This window comes from Wolffia australiana, chromosome 4 (genome assembly GCF_029677425.1).
Source record: "Wolffia australiana isolate 7733 chromosome 4, ASM2967742v1".
In the NCBI taxonomy this organism is placed as follows: Eukaryota; Viridiplantae; Streptophyta; class Magnoliopsida; order Alismatales; family Araceae; genus Wolffia; species Wolffia australiana.
In genome coordinates, this window is record NC_135838.1 from 18,984,401 (window position 1) to 18,999,065 (window position 14,665).

General features: G+C 38.5%; 1 protein-coding gene across 6 annotated transcripts; it reads right to left on the reverse strand.

Moving 5' to 3' along the window:
- Positions 1-4,663: 4,663 nt before the first annotated feature.
- On the reverse strand, positions 4,664-7,640 carry HSP70T-2 (heat-shock protein 70T-2). Of its 6 annotated transcripts, none has more exons than XM_078574666.1 (5): positions 7,525-7,591; positions 6,888-6,928; positions 6,521-6,643; positions 5,968-6,430; positions 4,664-5,895 (listed from the first exon to the last, which is right to left on the reverse strand). In XM_078574666.1, the coding sequence occupies exons 4-5, from the start codon at positions 6,423-6,425 to the stop codon at positions 4,782-4,784; spliced, it is 1,572 nt and encodes a 523-aa protein (XP_078430792.1). In that variant the 5' UTR covers positions 6,426-6,430; positions 6,521-6,643; positions 6,888-6,928; positions 7,525-7,591; the 3' UTR covers positions 4,664-4,781. The 6 variants fall into 6 exon arrangements, with proteins under 6 accessions (XP_078430792.1, XP_078430791.1, XP_078430788.1 ...); XM_078574665.1 differs by having other exon boundaries at positions 4,664-5,898; XM_078574662.1 differs by having other exon boundaries at positions 4,664-6,430; positions 6,850-6,928; positions 7,525-7,619.
- Positions 7,641-14,665: the final 7,025 nt, after the last annotated feature.

Here is a 14,665-nt window from a genome sequence, read left to right on the forward strand (position 1 = left end):
GCTCTTTGATTCATTCCTGTTAGTTCAAGTGGATAATGAATAATCTACGTGGGGGTGGAGTGAGGTTTTTTTTTATAATATGTTTTATTTTTAATCAACCTAAGATTTTTCTACCAAATAAATGAGGTAGAGTAAATGAGAAACAATTATTATTTTGTTAGACGGCTTAGGATAATCCTTAATGCTGTTCGGGGGTATCCGTCCCAAAGTGATGGTGTGCCCTAACCGTGTTTGTATGAATGCCACCTAAGCAAGTCACTTGGAAATAGGGATGAGCAAGGATACCAAGAAAAAGAAAAAGTTGATGAAGCTTCGTCTTCCTCAACCCCCAAAGGCTTCTTCAGAACGACACCACTTGATCTACTTCAACTTGGCCCCAAAAGCCTTAACCTGACTGACCTCAAAAATCTAGCAAGAAAAGTATATTTATGAACAATATCTTCTCCTCAACAACACATAGTATGACAAATCCTTAAACAGCATTCAAGACAATACCTAATTTCCTGTATTTGAACAGGAATATTTTTAGATCAGAAATTTATTAATTGAGAGAAAAAAATTCATAAAAGTAACTAAAACTTCCCTGCAGTAATACCTCCATGTTTCTGATCATTCTTTCTTCAAGTCCCCTTTTCCTCCATGTTTTTCTTTTGATGAAATTTCTTGATTCCGGTTTGACCTTTGGTGCTTAGAACTCAAATATCATTTTGTTTTTTGCACCAAATGTGATGATTCTACATAGAACAGTTTTGTAACACAACTTCAGACAATTGTTATCTCGCACAAAGTGTTCAAAATCAATTCAGATAACTCTACAAAGTTCTTTCCACGTCCTTAGTTTACCATCTGATTCATCCATGTCCAACGTCAAACACTTCTAACTCTTTCAAAACTCAAAATGATGTGATTCCAAGTTCTTTGGTTTTGTATGCATGTTAGCCATAATTCATATCTTGAAAAAATCTCGAAATCAGTATAAAAGTTATGAAAAAGATTGTAAACTTATCATAAGGTCAAGGATGTGCAAATTTCAGAGGTCAGCCTTCTTTCCTTTGAATCTTGAAACACCCTGCACAAAAAACCGTGATTTTATGTTCTTTGGACTTGGATTGATGTTAGCAACAAATGACCTCTTCAAATAATGCTTAAAAATGCCTGAAAATAACTCTAGGGATTGAAAGATCTCTCTAGCTTTTGGACTGCGATTTTAAAAGGGCAATGAGAAGGGGAGGTTTGAAATTAGGGCTCAAAACTATATATGGAGTTAATGATATAAAAGGCATACTAGTAATTTATCAAAAGTCCAACAGTCATGTGTATTGATTATGATTACGTAATATAAAATAATAATTATTTTAATTTAAAATTTTTATATTTATAATTTTGCCATAAGTTCAAAATACCTTTCAAGAATTAAGATAAAAACTAGCTGTTATGCAAAGGATTTCAGCTTTAAAATAATATTAAACTTTTAGGAATTTTTACCGCATAATTTTTATGAAGATATCACCATTGGGTAGTAATATCTTCGTGTAATTAATTTTCATTAAATCATTAGTAAATTCAGCCTTAAATACTCGAAGTAGTGATTGGAAATTTAAATAAGTTATTAAACAAATCGAATGGCGTCAAATTCAGAAAAATATTTGAATAGTGTTAGAAAATATATTTATCTTCTTATTATAGAAAATACAAGTCCTAAATACATGATTTGACTTGTTCACCGTGTGGTCAAATTAAGCAAGCTTTTAATATAACTAAGGCTCCTATTTTATCTTCACTTACAATCAGTCAAACTAGTTGACTGAGAACCTATTATGCATTTATCACAACCCTTACTGAACCATGCATTATTTTGAACAGTCATCAAAACACACATTAAAGCATTGTGCTAAAATGACTTTATATATTAATCTTCAATTCTCAATCCCTCATTTTCTCCCTCTCACTCTTTCATTCCTTGTCGCTCTCGCCCCCTCTCATTCCATATCACGCTCTGTCTCTTTCACTCTTCTCACTTTGTTTCTTCCTCACTAGCTCTCTGATTTATTCCCAATCCCTCATTCTCTCCCTCTGGCACACTCTCACTCTCACATTCACAGTCTCTCATTCTCTCACTCTCTCAGTCATTCTCACACTCACACTCTATCCTTCTCTTATTTACTCACTCTCGCACTCTTGCTCTATGCTTCTCCCTCTCGCACTCTTGCTCGGTCCCACCCTCATTTTCATTCTCTCACTCTACCTCTCTTAGTCTCCAACTCTTAACACTTTCATGCTCACTCTTTCACTCTCTCCCTCTCTTGTTTTCTCATTCCCTCACTCTCACTTGCTCATGCCTTCTCTCACTCATCTTCTTCTCCACTCTCTCACTATCTCACTCTTCTTTTTATTCAGGTTGAGAAATAGAACCTGCTTAAAATCAATATAATTAAAGTAAAGATGAGGTATTCTTGGGTTTTATTTCATTTTATGATCTTTAATTTTAAGTGTGATTTAGAATTCTAGCCAATAAGAAATGATTTACATCATAGGGATGATTTGACCATAAAGGGCACCAATAAATGGTTTACACTTCTAGTCAACTTTCAGTGGAATCAGAACATCATTTTTTCTAATTTTGACTGAATATATTTTCTAATATTCACAAAAAATTTTATAAAATTGAATGACTTTTTTAACATTGATTTGACATTGTCTACTCAACCTGAATGGACCAAGACCAAACCAAGACCAGCCAAAGACGAAGACCAGGATGATAAGTTTTAATCCAGACTTAACCAACAATATTTATAAAAGTTTCCACATAAACACTCTATAGTAAATATAGGTCAAGTAAGGAGTCGATCTACAAAGAGGCACAAATTTAATTTCAAAATTTTTCTTAAGCTTAGATTGAAAGAAATGAGTATAAAAGTAAGAAATATAATTTTTGGATTTTTAATTAATTTATATAATGCTCTATGATTCAAATTGAAGAAGAAATACAAAAAATATACTGAAAATATTTTTTACTAATTTTTCTAATTTTAATTAATCATCAGAAATGGGAACTATATTTTTGTAGATTTTCTAGAGTTAAATTTACATAAAAAACCACTAGAAATAATAAAAACAAGAGTTATAGATTTTTAAGAATTTTTAAATGCTAAAATAACTGGAAATTGGTTATATTAAATTTTGGCATTTTTGTGATTTTTAAAGATTTTTAAAACACCAAAAAACCTAAAAATAATAATTATTTTTTCTAGGCCGGTTCTACCTGGTAGGACCGGTTCAAACCAGTCTACTTGCTCCTGGACCTAGCCAAAAATTGGCTCAGAGAGGGAGCGCATCTCTGTCCGCTCGGCTTGCTGCTGCACGCGTTTATAGCGGGCAACGGGTTGCGCTGGCACACGCGCTGCCATCGCACAGCAGTGACGGCGATGGGAAATATGGCCTTCAAAGTGTAAACAAATAATTCTTTTTATGTATTTTAAGAAGCGAAGGGGAGAGATGATGGAAGGTCTAGAGAGAGATAAGCACAGGTTTAGAGAGAGGAAATAGTCAAAATAAGGTGATATATATATATATATATATATATATATAGAGAGAGAGAGAGAGAGAGAGAGAGAGAGAGAGAGAGAGAGAGAGAGAGAGAGAGAGAGAGAGAGAGAGAGAGAGAGAGAGAGAGAGAGAGAGAGAGAGAGAGAGAGAGAGAGAGAGAGAGAGAGAGAGAGAGAGAGAGAGAGAGAAAGTAAAAAACAGGTCTAGAAGGAGTTTGAAATGGAATTTGAAGGTGACAATGGTTGAGATTTTTTATGAAATTTGGAGGAACAAATTAGAGATATGAATGAAGGTCTATAAAGAGAAGAGATGATTCTAAAGAGAGAGAGTAGAAAAAATAGATGTTTAGAGTGAAAAAGTGATGGATTTAAAGGGAAAATTGATAGATAATGGTGGGAATATGGAAATCTAAGTTCGTAAAACCATAATGCAAGTCTATTGAACCATCAATGATTCCTCTCAGGTATGTATCCTTATATTTTGCCAGGATGAGACATCTGTGAACACAAACAAGAGAGAGATTGAATGAAATTGGAATTTGAGAACCCAATGGGAATGTCAGGTCATGGCCCATCTCTCTTTGATTGCTCTTTTGAAGGCACCATTCAACCCCCTTTGTAGAATCACTAAGCTCCCAAAAATTCTCCAACTACTTAAAAATTGTATCTTCTCATTTCTATAAATTTCTGCACATTTGTAACTATAAAATACTCATCAGTAATAAAACGGCTCGATGTTAAAGAAGTCAAGGAGGTTAGTGAAAAATAAGAAATTGGAATTTATAACTAATGCATACATATTCAGTTAACTCAAATAATAGCATGATAAATTCCAAATTAACAATGCCAAAATCATCTAAAATGTATATAAGAGCGGACCGTGTGTATACTGTGTAGAGACTAAGAAGGGAAAACTTCAGGTCTACGTTTATATTTTTGCTGAAACCAGATCCATAATCGTCATTCCATATTTGGATGTCAGTACAGCTGGATGTGAGATTTTCCCATATTTAATTACCCTACATAACATCCATCCCAATATCATCATCTGCTATAAAGATCAGGGCAAAAGATAAAAGATTGTGCCGCTTTCAACAGGGATAACGGTTGAACACCTCTTTTCCACACGCTGTACTAGTACAACTCTGATTCGGCCGAGAGGGAAACAGAAGTTTTCCCTTCTTAGTATACACAGTATACACACGCGCACAAAAAACCAGCAACGTCCAACTTCATTTAGTCATGCGACTTGGCTAGGGGGCAGAGGTCCATGGTAGACCCATAGAGCCTGTCGAGTGCATCGATGCACCAACCGTGGCCATCGTCAAGGAGGGGCATCCTCACCTCGAAGACCGACGCACCAGCCGACACCACTCCAGCAAACACCCTCAGCACGTTGGACGCGTCGATATCCATGCAGACGCTTATCTCCACCGACCCCTTAGGCCCAGGAGGGATCTCGCTCACCTTAAAGAACCCCAGGAGATGATTATCCCTCGCCATCTTCCCCTCCCCCTCGCACACCACCACCAGGGCCTCCTCCTGACCTTCCTTCACCGTCGTGAACCGCGCCTCCTTCCTCGCCGGCACCGCCGTGTTACGCCGGACCACCGGAACGAACCCCCCGGCCTCCCCTCGCACCCCCAGGCTCAGCGACGTGGCCTGGATCGTCAACAGGTCCAGGCCCTCGCCGCCCGACGCCACCGCCCCCTCCAGCGCCGCCCCCCGCACTGCCGCCTCCATCTCGTCCAGCCCTTCGTACGCCCCCTCCTTGCCGCACAGCCCCAGCACAAGCGCCTTCATCGACGGCATCCTCGTCCCGCCCCCCACCAATATCACGTCATCCACATCCATCGCCGAAACCCTCGCGTCCTCCATGCACCTCCTCACGAGCCCCTCGCAGCGTTCCAGAATAGGCCGGCACAGGTCCTCCAGCTCGGCCCGCGCCAGAGTCCGGTCCACCTTCTCCCCCCGGCCAACGTCCGCCTCCACCGGGGCGACGTGGTCCGACGACAGCGCGTGAACGGCGCGCTGGGCAGCGACCCGGAGCCGGGACAGTGAGGCGCTCTCCGCCAGCCGGCCCAGCCGTCGCATAGCGCTTTGCAGCACGTCTTCTCCGCCGAGAGTGCAGCCGGCGAGGGCTTTGATCTGGGACACCCCGCCGGCGGTGGTTGCCACGGCCACGTCGGTGTAGCCCGCGCCCATATTGAAGATGAGCGCCGTTTTCTCGCGCGGCGCGCGCAGCTGCTGTTGTGCGTAAAGGAGCGCCACCGCGGTTGGCTCCGGCATCAGCCTGAGAACTCGGAGACCCGCCATTTCGCAGGCCCGCTCCACCCTCGTGTGCTGAAACCTGCTGAACGCGACGGGGACCGTCAGCACCACGTCCCGTACAGGCCGCCTCAGGTGAAGCTCCGCCATTGACCTTAGCTCCAAGAGGAAAATCGCGAGGACTTCTTCCGGGGTCGTACTTCTCCAGACGTTGTTCACCTGCGCGGCAATGAAGGGCCGAACGCCCAAGCCGAGAGTCTGCACCAGGAATGGAAGGGTCTTACTTGCTTGGACTGCCGGGTCTGTGTCTACCCTCCCGATGAGGCGCTTGATGTTGAAGATAGCGCTTCCGGAGAAGATCTCCTCCTCGGGATGGGCCAGCTCTTCTCTCACCCCTCCCGTGGGGATCGTGTCCTTGAATAAAACGTAGGAGCGGAGGCGCTTCTCGTTTCTGGCGTTGGTGAGGAGCTCCACGGAGGAGCCGTTCCATATGGCCACGCCGCACTGGGACGTTCCGATGTCGATCCCCAAGGCTACGTCCGGGAAAGGAGAGGGCTGTTCCCCGTACGAGGCTTCGCTGTCTGAAGCCACTGTGTAGGCTTGCTCTGCCATGTCCACTGTAAAACGGGGTGACGTAATGCTCTTAGTAGTTTAACATAAAGTCACGATCTTGATTAATATGGCTTTAAGACTCACATGAAGTGTACCTTAATGATGGACCTGGGAGATGATAGCAAACCGACGACAAAGATGTAGGGTTACCACTCTACTGATGGAACGAGTATGTGACTTTTGGAGGCAATCAGAACTCCTGGCTTCAGGATTGGAAACTGAGAGGACAGTACGAGTCAATCATCATTAGGAAGCCGAAATTCTCATGTAATAGATAAATCGAAAGTACGGAGGACATCGAAAATCTCTTCCACTTCTATTTTCAGAAATTTTTTTAGAAGAATGATAAAAATAGAGGACATCAATAGCATATAGATTTGCAATATATGCAATATAAACTGGGGCGATCCAGATATGATAATACGTTATCAAGGTATATCTTTTCCGACAAGCAGTGGGAACCTCTTAAGAGATGGGAATAGACGTTGTCCGTGACTTCGCGTCTGAAAAACGAGGTAAGCAGCATGTTAAATCATAGATTATCGCTAATTCATGCCAATTAATTAGCGACATGGTTTGTTGATTAATCGTTTCTAGGACTGAGTGCCATCAAAGAAAGTATCATGCCAATTCATGTGCAATTCTCCACTAAATACACTGATCTACAAATCTCAGTTGCACTAACAGGGAGCCCTTGAAATAAATCCAGTAACCAGTCTACTCCAAGTGCACGCCACCCTGCACAAAATGTTCTAATTCGCATTTTGTGTATTTCACCATTCTTCAATAATATTTTCGGATGAAAGTACTCGAAGAGATTATCGATGTCAAATTAGACCGCGATAAAGATCGATTTTTTTTGTCCCCATGAAAAAGAAAGAACGACGCGAATTCCTCGGGAAATAGATGATGAAAACCATGACATACACAAAATGCGATGCATTAGTTTCAAAAGTCAAAACACGTTCGGCCGTCGTGATTACTAATGTGATGAATCATCCTGATGGTAGTAAAACCTGACGCATGCCGACGCTAAATACCTCATTACAATATAGCAACAGAAAAGCCCGAAACGAGCACGTCAATTCTATATCATTACCTGTAGAATAAGATCCTGCCTGCCGTCTTCAGTCGGAAGATAGATGATGCAACGACGTAGAAGAAAGAGGCATAGTGTAATAGTTGAGACTGCACGCGGGCCAAAACAAGGTCGAGACGGTTCCAGAATCTCTTACGTGTCACATATCCGTTTAAATGATCAGCTCTGACCCGTCCGATCTCTTATGAGGTGGCAGATACAGGTGAAATTTATCTCGATTACCAAGCCTGGGCTTCTGAGTGGGTCTCCTCGTCTCATATTGTGTGTATGGGCCTTACAAACAACGGCCCATGCATCTTATTAAATCCAGAACAGATTTTGTGCAGTTGAATTCGGCTGACAACCCTTCAACAAAGAGAAGCTATCGAAGAGGCCTCACCGTTTGAAGTGATTCTACTGAAAAAGCCTCACCAGGAAAGGCGGTTCTCTCAAAAAGGCCTTTCAAGACTCGCAGCAATCCCACATAATTTAGACTGCACTCAAGAGTATTATTATTTTTTCAAAATGAGTGTAATTATGGATTCAAAACATTGCTTTTGGCTTCATGAACTCATAACACTAGAAATAAAGTTGGTGTTCAAAAAGCAGTATCTAAACCCTTCAATGGAGAAATCAAAGATAATGTTTGTATTGCCTCCATGATTTAAAAACGCCTACAAAGTTAGATTGGCTCGTCCAACAAATAACTCTTCAATAGGCTCAAAGTGCGTCCAGGAGAATAGTGTGAACAATAAAACTCATTTTCCAGAGAACGGATAGATAATAAATAAACGACCTGATCATTCCATTAAAAAACAAAACTATATAATGTTTTTTGCAGAATTTAATAAGTGTGACATAAACTCTCTTCAAATATTAGTAGTTTGAGATGTTCCATAAAAGAATTGTATTACTTATCATATTTAAAATATTTCAAATGATAAAGTTCATTTTCAATCAGATGAAAAGAATAACAGAAAAATTGGAAAAATACATCCACCGTATTCCAAAAGTAATACAATGATGCTTAATAAATCTAGGTTATCAAAGGCACAAGGAAATGGTGTACACAAAAAATTGATGCCAATGTACCATTTATGTGTTCCTACATTTGAAATTGCACTCAAAGGTATCAGATTGATGAGCCCCTATGTTTTGCTAAACATTTTGAGTTATCCACGTACATGAGTTGTTTTGGATGGTTATGATTTCATTATGTGAATATCTATGAGATTAATGGTACATTATTTAATATTTAATGAAATATTATATCATGGAGAGATTATATATTTTAAGAGATCATCACATTTGGCACCTTGATAACATGAATATTACTTTATAAAGATCATACAGATAACATAAATATATTAATAAAAAAGACCATATTTTTCTATTAAAATGTTTAAATTGAGTAAAATCCCCTTAGTAGGATTTTGCATTTTTATGATTTTCAGGTATTTGAAATTTTTTTTGACCTTGGAATCATTAAGAAACAAAATTTACAATTCAAGTAATGCTTTTGAACTATTAAACATGTTTATTAATTTTTAAAAATTTTAAGTATTTTTACATAACTTTGTGATGACTGATTCATAGAGAAACACAATTTACAAATCAGAATACAATTTTCAAGTTTTGTTGTATTTTATCTATTTGAATCAACTAAATGGGGTTTATTGTATTTTTTGGCACACTTATCATTAGAAGATGCATCATTAAGGCATCATGCTGTGAGATGTGATTATTATCTAATTATTGCATATGATATGCAATTCATGATGTCAAAGGGACAGGTGGTCGAATGTAAAAAAGCGTTTTCTCAACTTTCAATGAGATTCAACAGGTGCAGACACTTGGATGACAGAGAAGCTCTCAGACTTTTTTGCAATATGCAGAAAAATTTTCTAGCAAAATTTAAAATTCATAGGGCACATGACACAATTTAGTTGATGTAAATTTGTTGTCATTATGTATATGCAATAAGTGTGCCATTAAGGTATCAAACTTTGTTCATTGTTTAATAACTTGACTGGTTTTGGTGCATTTACAGGTGGCACAATTAGGCTGGGAAGAAGATAGGAAAGCCTAACCTGAATAGGGATGGGAATTCCATTGTCGTCAATGAACTACCTAGAGAGTTATGTTTGTGTTTGTCTCCATTCGTGTTCATTTGCAACTGTTCGGAAGTGTATGGATAAATTCACTTCATAAATAATATGGGAAAAGGCCATTGAAGATCTTCTTAAGTAGTGATTTTATTAAATGTGGTGATAAAAAAATGATAAGATCAAGGCTCCTTGGAGTCTTGAGGAAGAAGAGGTGTTGAGGGATCTGGTGCAGAAGAATGGTGTGGAAAACTGATTGTTGATCAGTATGAAAATCCGAGGGAAATGGGAGAAATCCCACCGTTTAAAATGATGCAACCAGCTCTTTCTATGGCAAGCACCGTCTGCTCACGACAGATGATGATAAGAAGATGATGTGTCAACATTTCCAGTTCCTAAAAAATGGGACATGATTGCCTGTCTCCTCAAGGTAAATTAATTCTTTAATTGTTCCATCTCTCTATGTTAAAAGGAAATCAATTTCTACATTTCTATCTCTATATTGATATTTTCATTTTTCCAAATTTCAATTCCGTATTTCTAATATATGTTGGTAAATTTCTGTCAAATTTTCATTTATTTTATTTTTCAAAAATGGCTTTCTAGTATTTCCTTTAAAATTTTTAACAGATCTTATTCAAAATTTGATATAATCCAATTACATTTCATTCCATTCAGAGGTTATAATCTATGCTCATAACGAAACATTTTCCAAGTCTAGAAATTATCCCTCTCTAATAGATGGATGTTTGGGCCTCGCTCCATGCAACCATGGCAACCATCCACCCAGCTCTACACATGCTACCAATAATCACCAGGGATGTCATATTTTAGCAATAAAGTTGCATTAAAAATTAAATAAAAATCATAAAAATATAAACTAAACTTCTGATATTTCTGAACACAAATAAAATTCTAAAATCGTTAGACCATTACTAATAAACATTCCTTTCTTTCCACACTTACTTTATTCTTTTTAATCAAAAAATTACATCTATATATTTTTTTAGATAACTGCCTTTCCTTGGACTGAACCTTGTTCTCATCCTATTCTTTTTATACTTTGAAAAGGTGAAATTTAAAAATATTATTGTATTGGTCTAAACTCTAATGACACTGTTAAATCACAGTAAATCACACCAATTTTCAGGCTCACCACATCTCAATAACTCAAAAATCAGTATGTTAATTTCTTTAGTTACTATTTAGTGTGTGAATTAGTTAAACTAATATATGGAATAAAACCAGGTAGAGATTGTTAATTTTAAAATATATAATTTATTATATTTTTTAGAATAAATAATGGTTATATTTTCCTTCCTCTATAGATTTGTATTATAGATTTCTGAAATTAGACAGAGAAAAAAGAAATTAAATATGGAATTTGATAGTTCCATTTTTCTCGATTAAGGTCATGTCACCGTTTTAATTTTCCAAAAAATGGAAAGATAAGATTCTTTTTAATATCACTTAATTCAATTTCCAATTCACTTTCTTTTAAAACAAATCAAGGTATTTGATCATTGTGTAACGCTGTTGTTGGCAAAGGACAAGAAAATTGTAAGTAGGATCAAATGACAGAAATGGGAACCCCCCTTCCCCAACCCCCCCCCCCCCCCCCCCCCACAAAAGCTGCCCCCCTTGGGCTGAACCTCCACCCACTCTGAATCCGTCTCCTTTGGCACTCCCTTCAGGCCTCCCCTTCCTAGATCCAGCCAAGACTTCATGACTCTGAACAGTTTTTGCCTTTGTTGTTTCAGCCATTGTTCTCAATCCCTACCTTTTCCTCTTCCAACCCTATATCTTATATCACATACACTATCTCTACCTCTATCATTATTGTTTTCCACCCTCATCCCAGTTATTCATCATACCTATCTCAATTTTAGGATATGAGGGAAGAACATTCCTATTTTCTATTTTTCCTCCATCTCTCTTTATTTATTTCATGTCTCCCTATATCTCTCATATGCCTTCCTTCAATGATCAAGGAATGAGATACATGCTCCAGGCATGTGATAATAATAATGTGATAATATACATGGAATTTGTGTGGTTTGTGCTAGTGTGCACAATAGAAAGGACTCCTTGACCTTTTTGCATTATATCTCAAGCACAGCTTATTTGTAGTGCAATGAGGCTATATACTGTGTGAGTAGGTTTTACCACACAAAAGGTATCATTAATCAAGACACACTAAACCAGATGTTTGAGGAGGTTCATTTGGAGATATTGTATTTCTTGTCGAAGAGGAGCACTATTGCTGCAATCCCATACACAAGATGAAAAAAACATGTCTTTGGGTACTACGCCTTGGTGTTACAAAGGGGGAGGGCATGAAGTTCACTGACAATTAAAAGTTTAGATCATGAGACTAAGGGAGAGAATTTGGGATATAACTTTCTGGAATTCCACAAGAAAGACTGCAACAAAATTACTTCATAAGCTTAGTCCATCAGGACCATTAGAGTATGATCCCTTGGCTTAGTTAACCAATGTAGGGGATCCAGTCATCGATGGAAATATATGTGGCTGGTAAGCCAATCACACATCCCATATCTCATTCCATGTTCATTGATAGAACATATTTATTATAGTGCACGTGTGATGCTTATAATGAAGTCCATCAATACATGATCAGACTTAGTGAATTATGATGAGATCATAATACGGAGATCACTAGTCTTTAATCATGTGTTATAAATATTCATATTCAAAGGATACTCGAGAAGGATATCAAAATATTCAGATAGAATACCAGCATCTAACCTCACCCATATGATGAGTATGGCCGGCCCGGTAGCCTTTAGTGTAGAGACACTAAGGATAGATAGTGCGTGCTCTTTAGTGGAAAGAATTCACTGAATTGATTCGTACAAATCCCTGAATGGTATTATACCGCATTGTCAATCAGGTTAATTCATCTCATGATTGTGTAAGTAGTCCTTAGACCTAAGACACCAAAGACGTCTAGTGTGCAAATTGTGTGAATTTTTTTAAGGATTTTTTTTTTAAAAAAAATTATTCTCGTTCTTTTTCTCTGAGTCCCACTCCCACTATCCCAATCTCCCTCCCTCGTTCTCAGAATCCCATCTCTTCTCTTCAATCCCGTCTCTTCTCTCCATCTCTCTCGAGTCTCGACGACGGCCCGTAGACACCGTAATCCCACCTCTCTCCCGTAGACTCCATCACATCTTTCTCCCAGCCGATTTGGCAGCTCTACGCCAAACTCGCATCTCTAGTGCCGGATTCGAACGAGGGTCAAAGTAGAGGCGGAAATAGGAGTCGGGATTTGGTACGTTTCTTTAATTCTCCTTTCTTTCTTTCTAATATTCTGATGCTATCTTGTTTGGTTCTAACTATCTGTTTCTTTCTTGACTTGTGTTTGCTGTTTTTTTTTCTTTATGGGGAATGATGTTTAAGAATGATTCAGTGCGAGAGTTCGATGGATAAACCGTCATGAGGCAACACCTCTGTTTTTTTGTGATGGTTAATGTTCATTTTTTTGTGATTTATGTTTAGTAGTTCTTCAAGGAGTAGTTCTTAGTTTATTTAATTTGACTACTTGCGGAGGAAGTGATATAATCCGCGCGGGGTTTCTTATTTCTGACACTTTTCCATTCTTTAACGTGCTCTTGAGCGGAACATATTGTTATTTGCTTGGCTCTTCATTCCCCAACAATTATTCATCAGCCAGTCTTCTGGGTTTTGCGAGTATCTTGCTTCAATCCGTTTTTGCCGATTCCAAATTGCAAGAGCGAAGAATTAGTCAACAAAGAGCAAGGCTTTCCTCATTGAGATTCTCGTGACAATTAATAGCATCTGGAGTTAAAAAATAAACTTCTTCTGGGCAATAATTTTTAGAGGCGAGTGGAAGAATGAAGATTCAAGCCCTCTCACTAATTCACTATCTGTAATCCTCCTTTCAACTATTTTTCTCACTAGTTCTCTAATTCTCCGATTTACTCTCTCTCAAATTCTCAATCTTTGTGACTCTCTGATTTGTCCCTATCTCTATCTCTGAATCTCTCTCTCTCTCTCTCTCTCTCTCTCTAAATCTCTGATTTGGTCTTCCCCTATCTCTAGTTCGCTCTTTCCCTCTCTATTTCTTCAATTGTCTATCCCTAAATTCTCTATCTTTGTAATTCTCTGATTTTATTATTAGTCAACTTTGCAGACACATATTTCTTTATGTTTTATCAACCCCTGATTCTCTTTGTTGATCACTTTATCGCTCATTCTCTGAGTATCTTTTGAACTATCTCCATTGGACATTTTAGTTGATTTCTATCTTATTTCAGCAGGTAGTCATTTGTGGTAATCTGAACATTTCTCTACCTTTCGATACGAAGCTCTACGCGGCGTTCTCTGTACTCTCCATAACGTTCAGAGCATTTATCTGCCTATTGAACCATTCCTGAATTTGCCTCGGAGGCAATTAAAAAGGTGCGTACTTATGTGACGAATGGTACATATATTGGAGAGTTTTTCAATTTACGTTAATTGCCTTATATTTCACTTTTTTTGCTTCATTATTTACCCGTGTGATGTACGAATCTAGTTTTCACCTTTTTAGTTGTCATAAATTTCTTACTTTTCTATTTATGAAATTGTTTGAACATGTGTACTTCATGAGTGCACATCAAGCAATGTCCGAATTGAGCTTGGTATTGTATGAAATTTTTAAGTAATACAAATTTCCAACTATAATTTAGGATGCCTAAGGAACCTCTATCATATGCCTCTGGTTCCCATGGAAGCTCTTCATCGTCTGAGGGGAGTGTTGGCCATGGCGGGAAGAAGAAAAAGAGAAAAAATGAATGTGCTGCACGGATACACTTCACAGAGGTGGCGCCAAAGGTGTTCACATGCAACCTTTGTGCGACGCGTACTCGGGTTCGTGCAGTGACTGTAGAGCAAAATAAGTATAGTTGCAGTACGATTCTATGGCGTCATTTGAAAAATGTGCACCGTAAATAGTATAACGAGCTGAAAGCTTAAGATAGTAACTCTTCTTACCAACCATCGATGGCCAACATCTTTGATCGACAAGGTAA

What these genes read in the sequence shown, in the direction of transcription:
- HSP70T-2 (XM_078574663.1), bottom strand. Translation starts at nt 6,425, where the DNA reads ATGGCAGAGCAAGCCTACACAGTGGCTTCAGACAGCGAAGCCTCGTAC.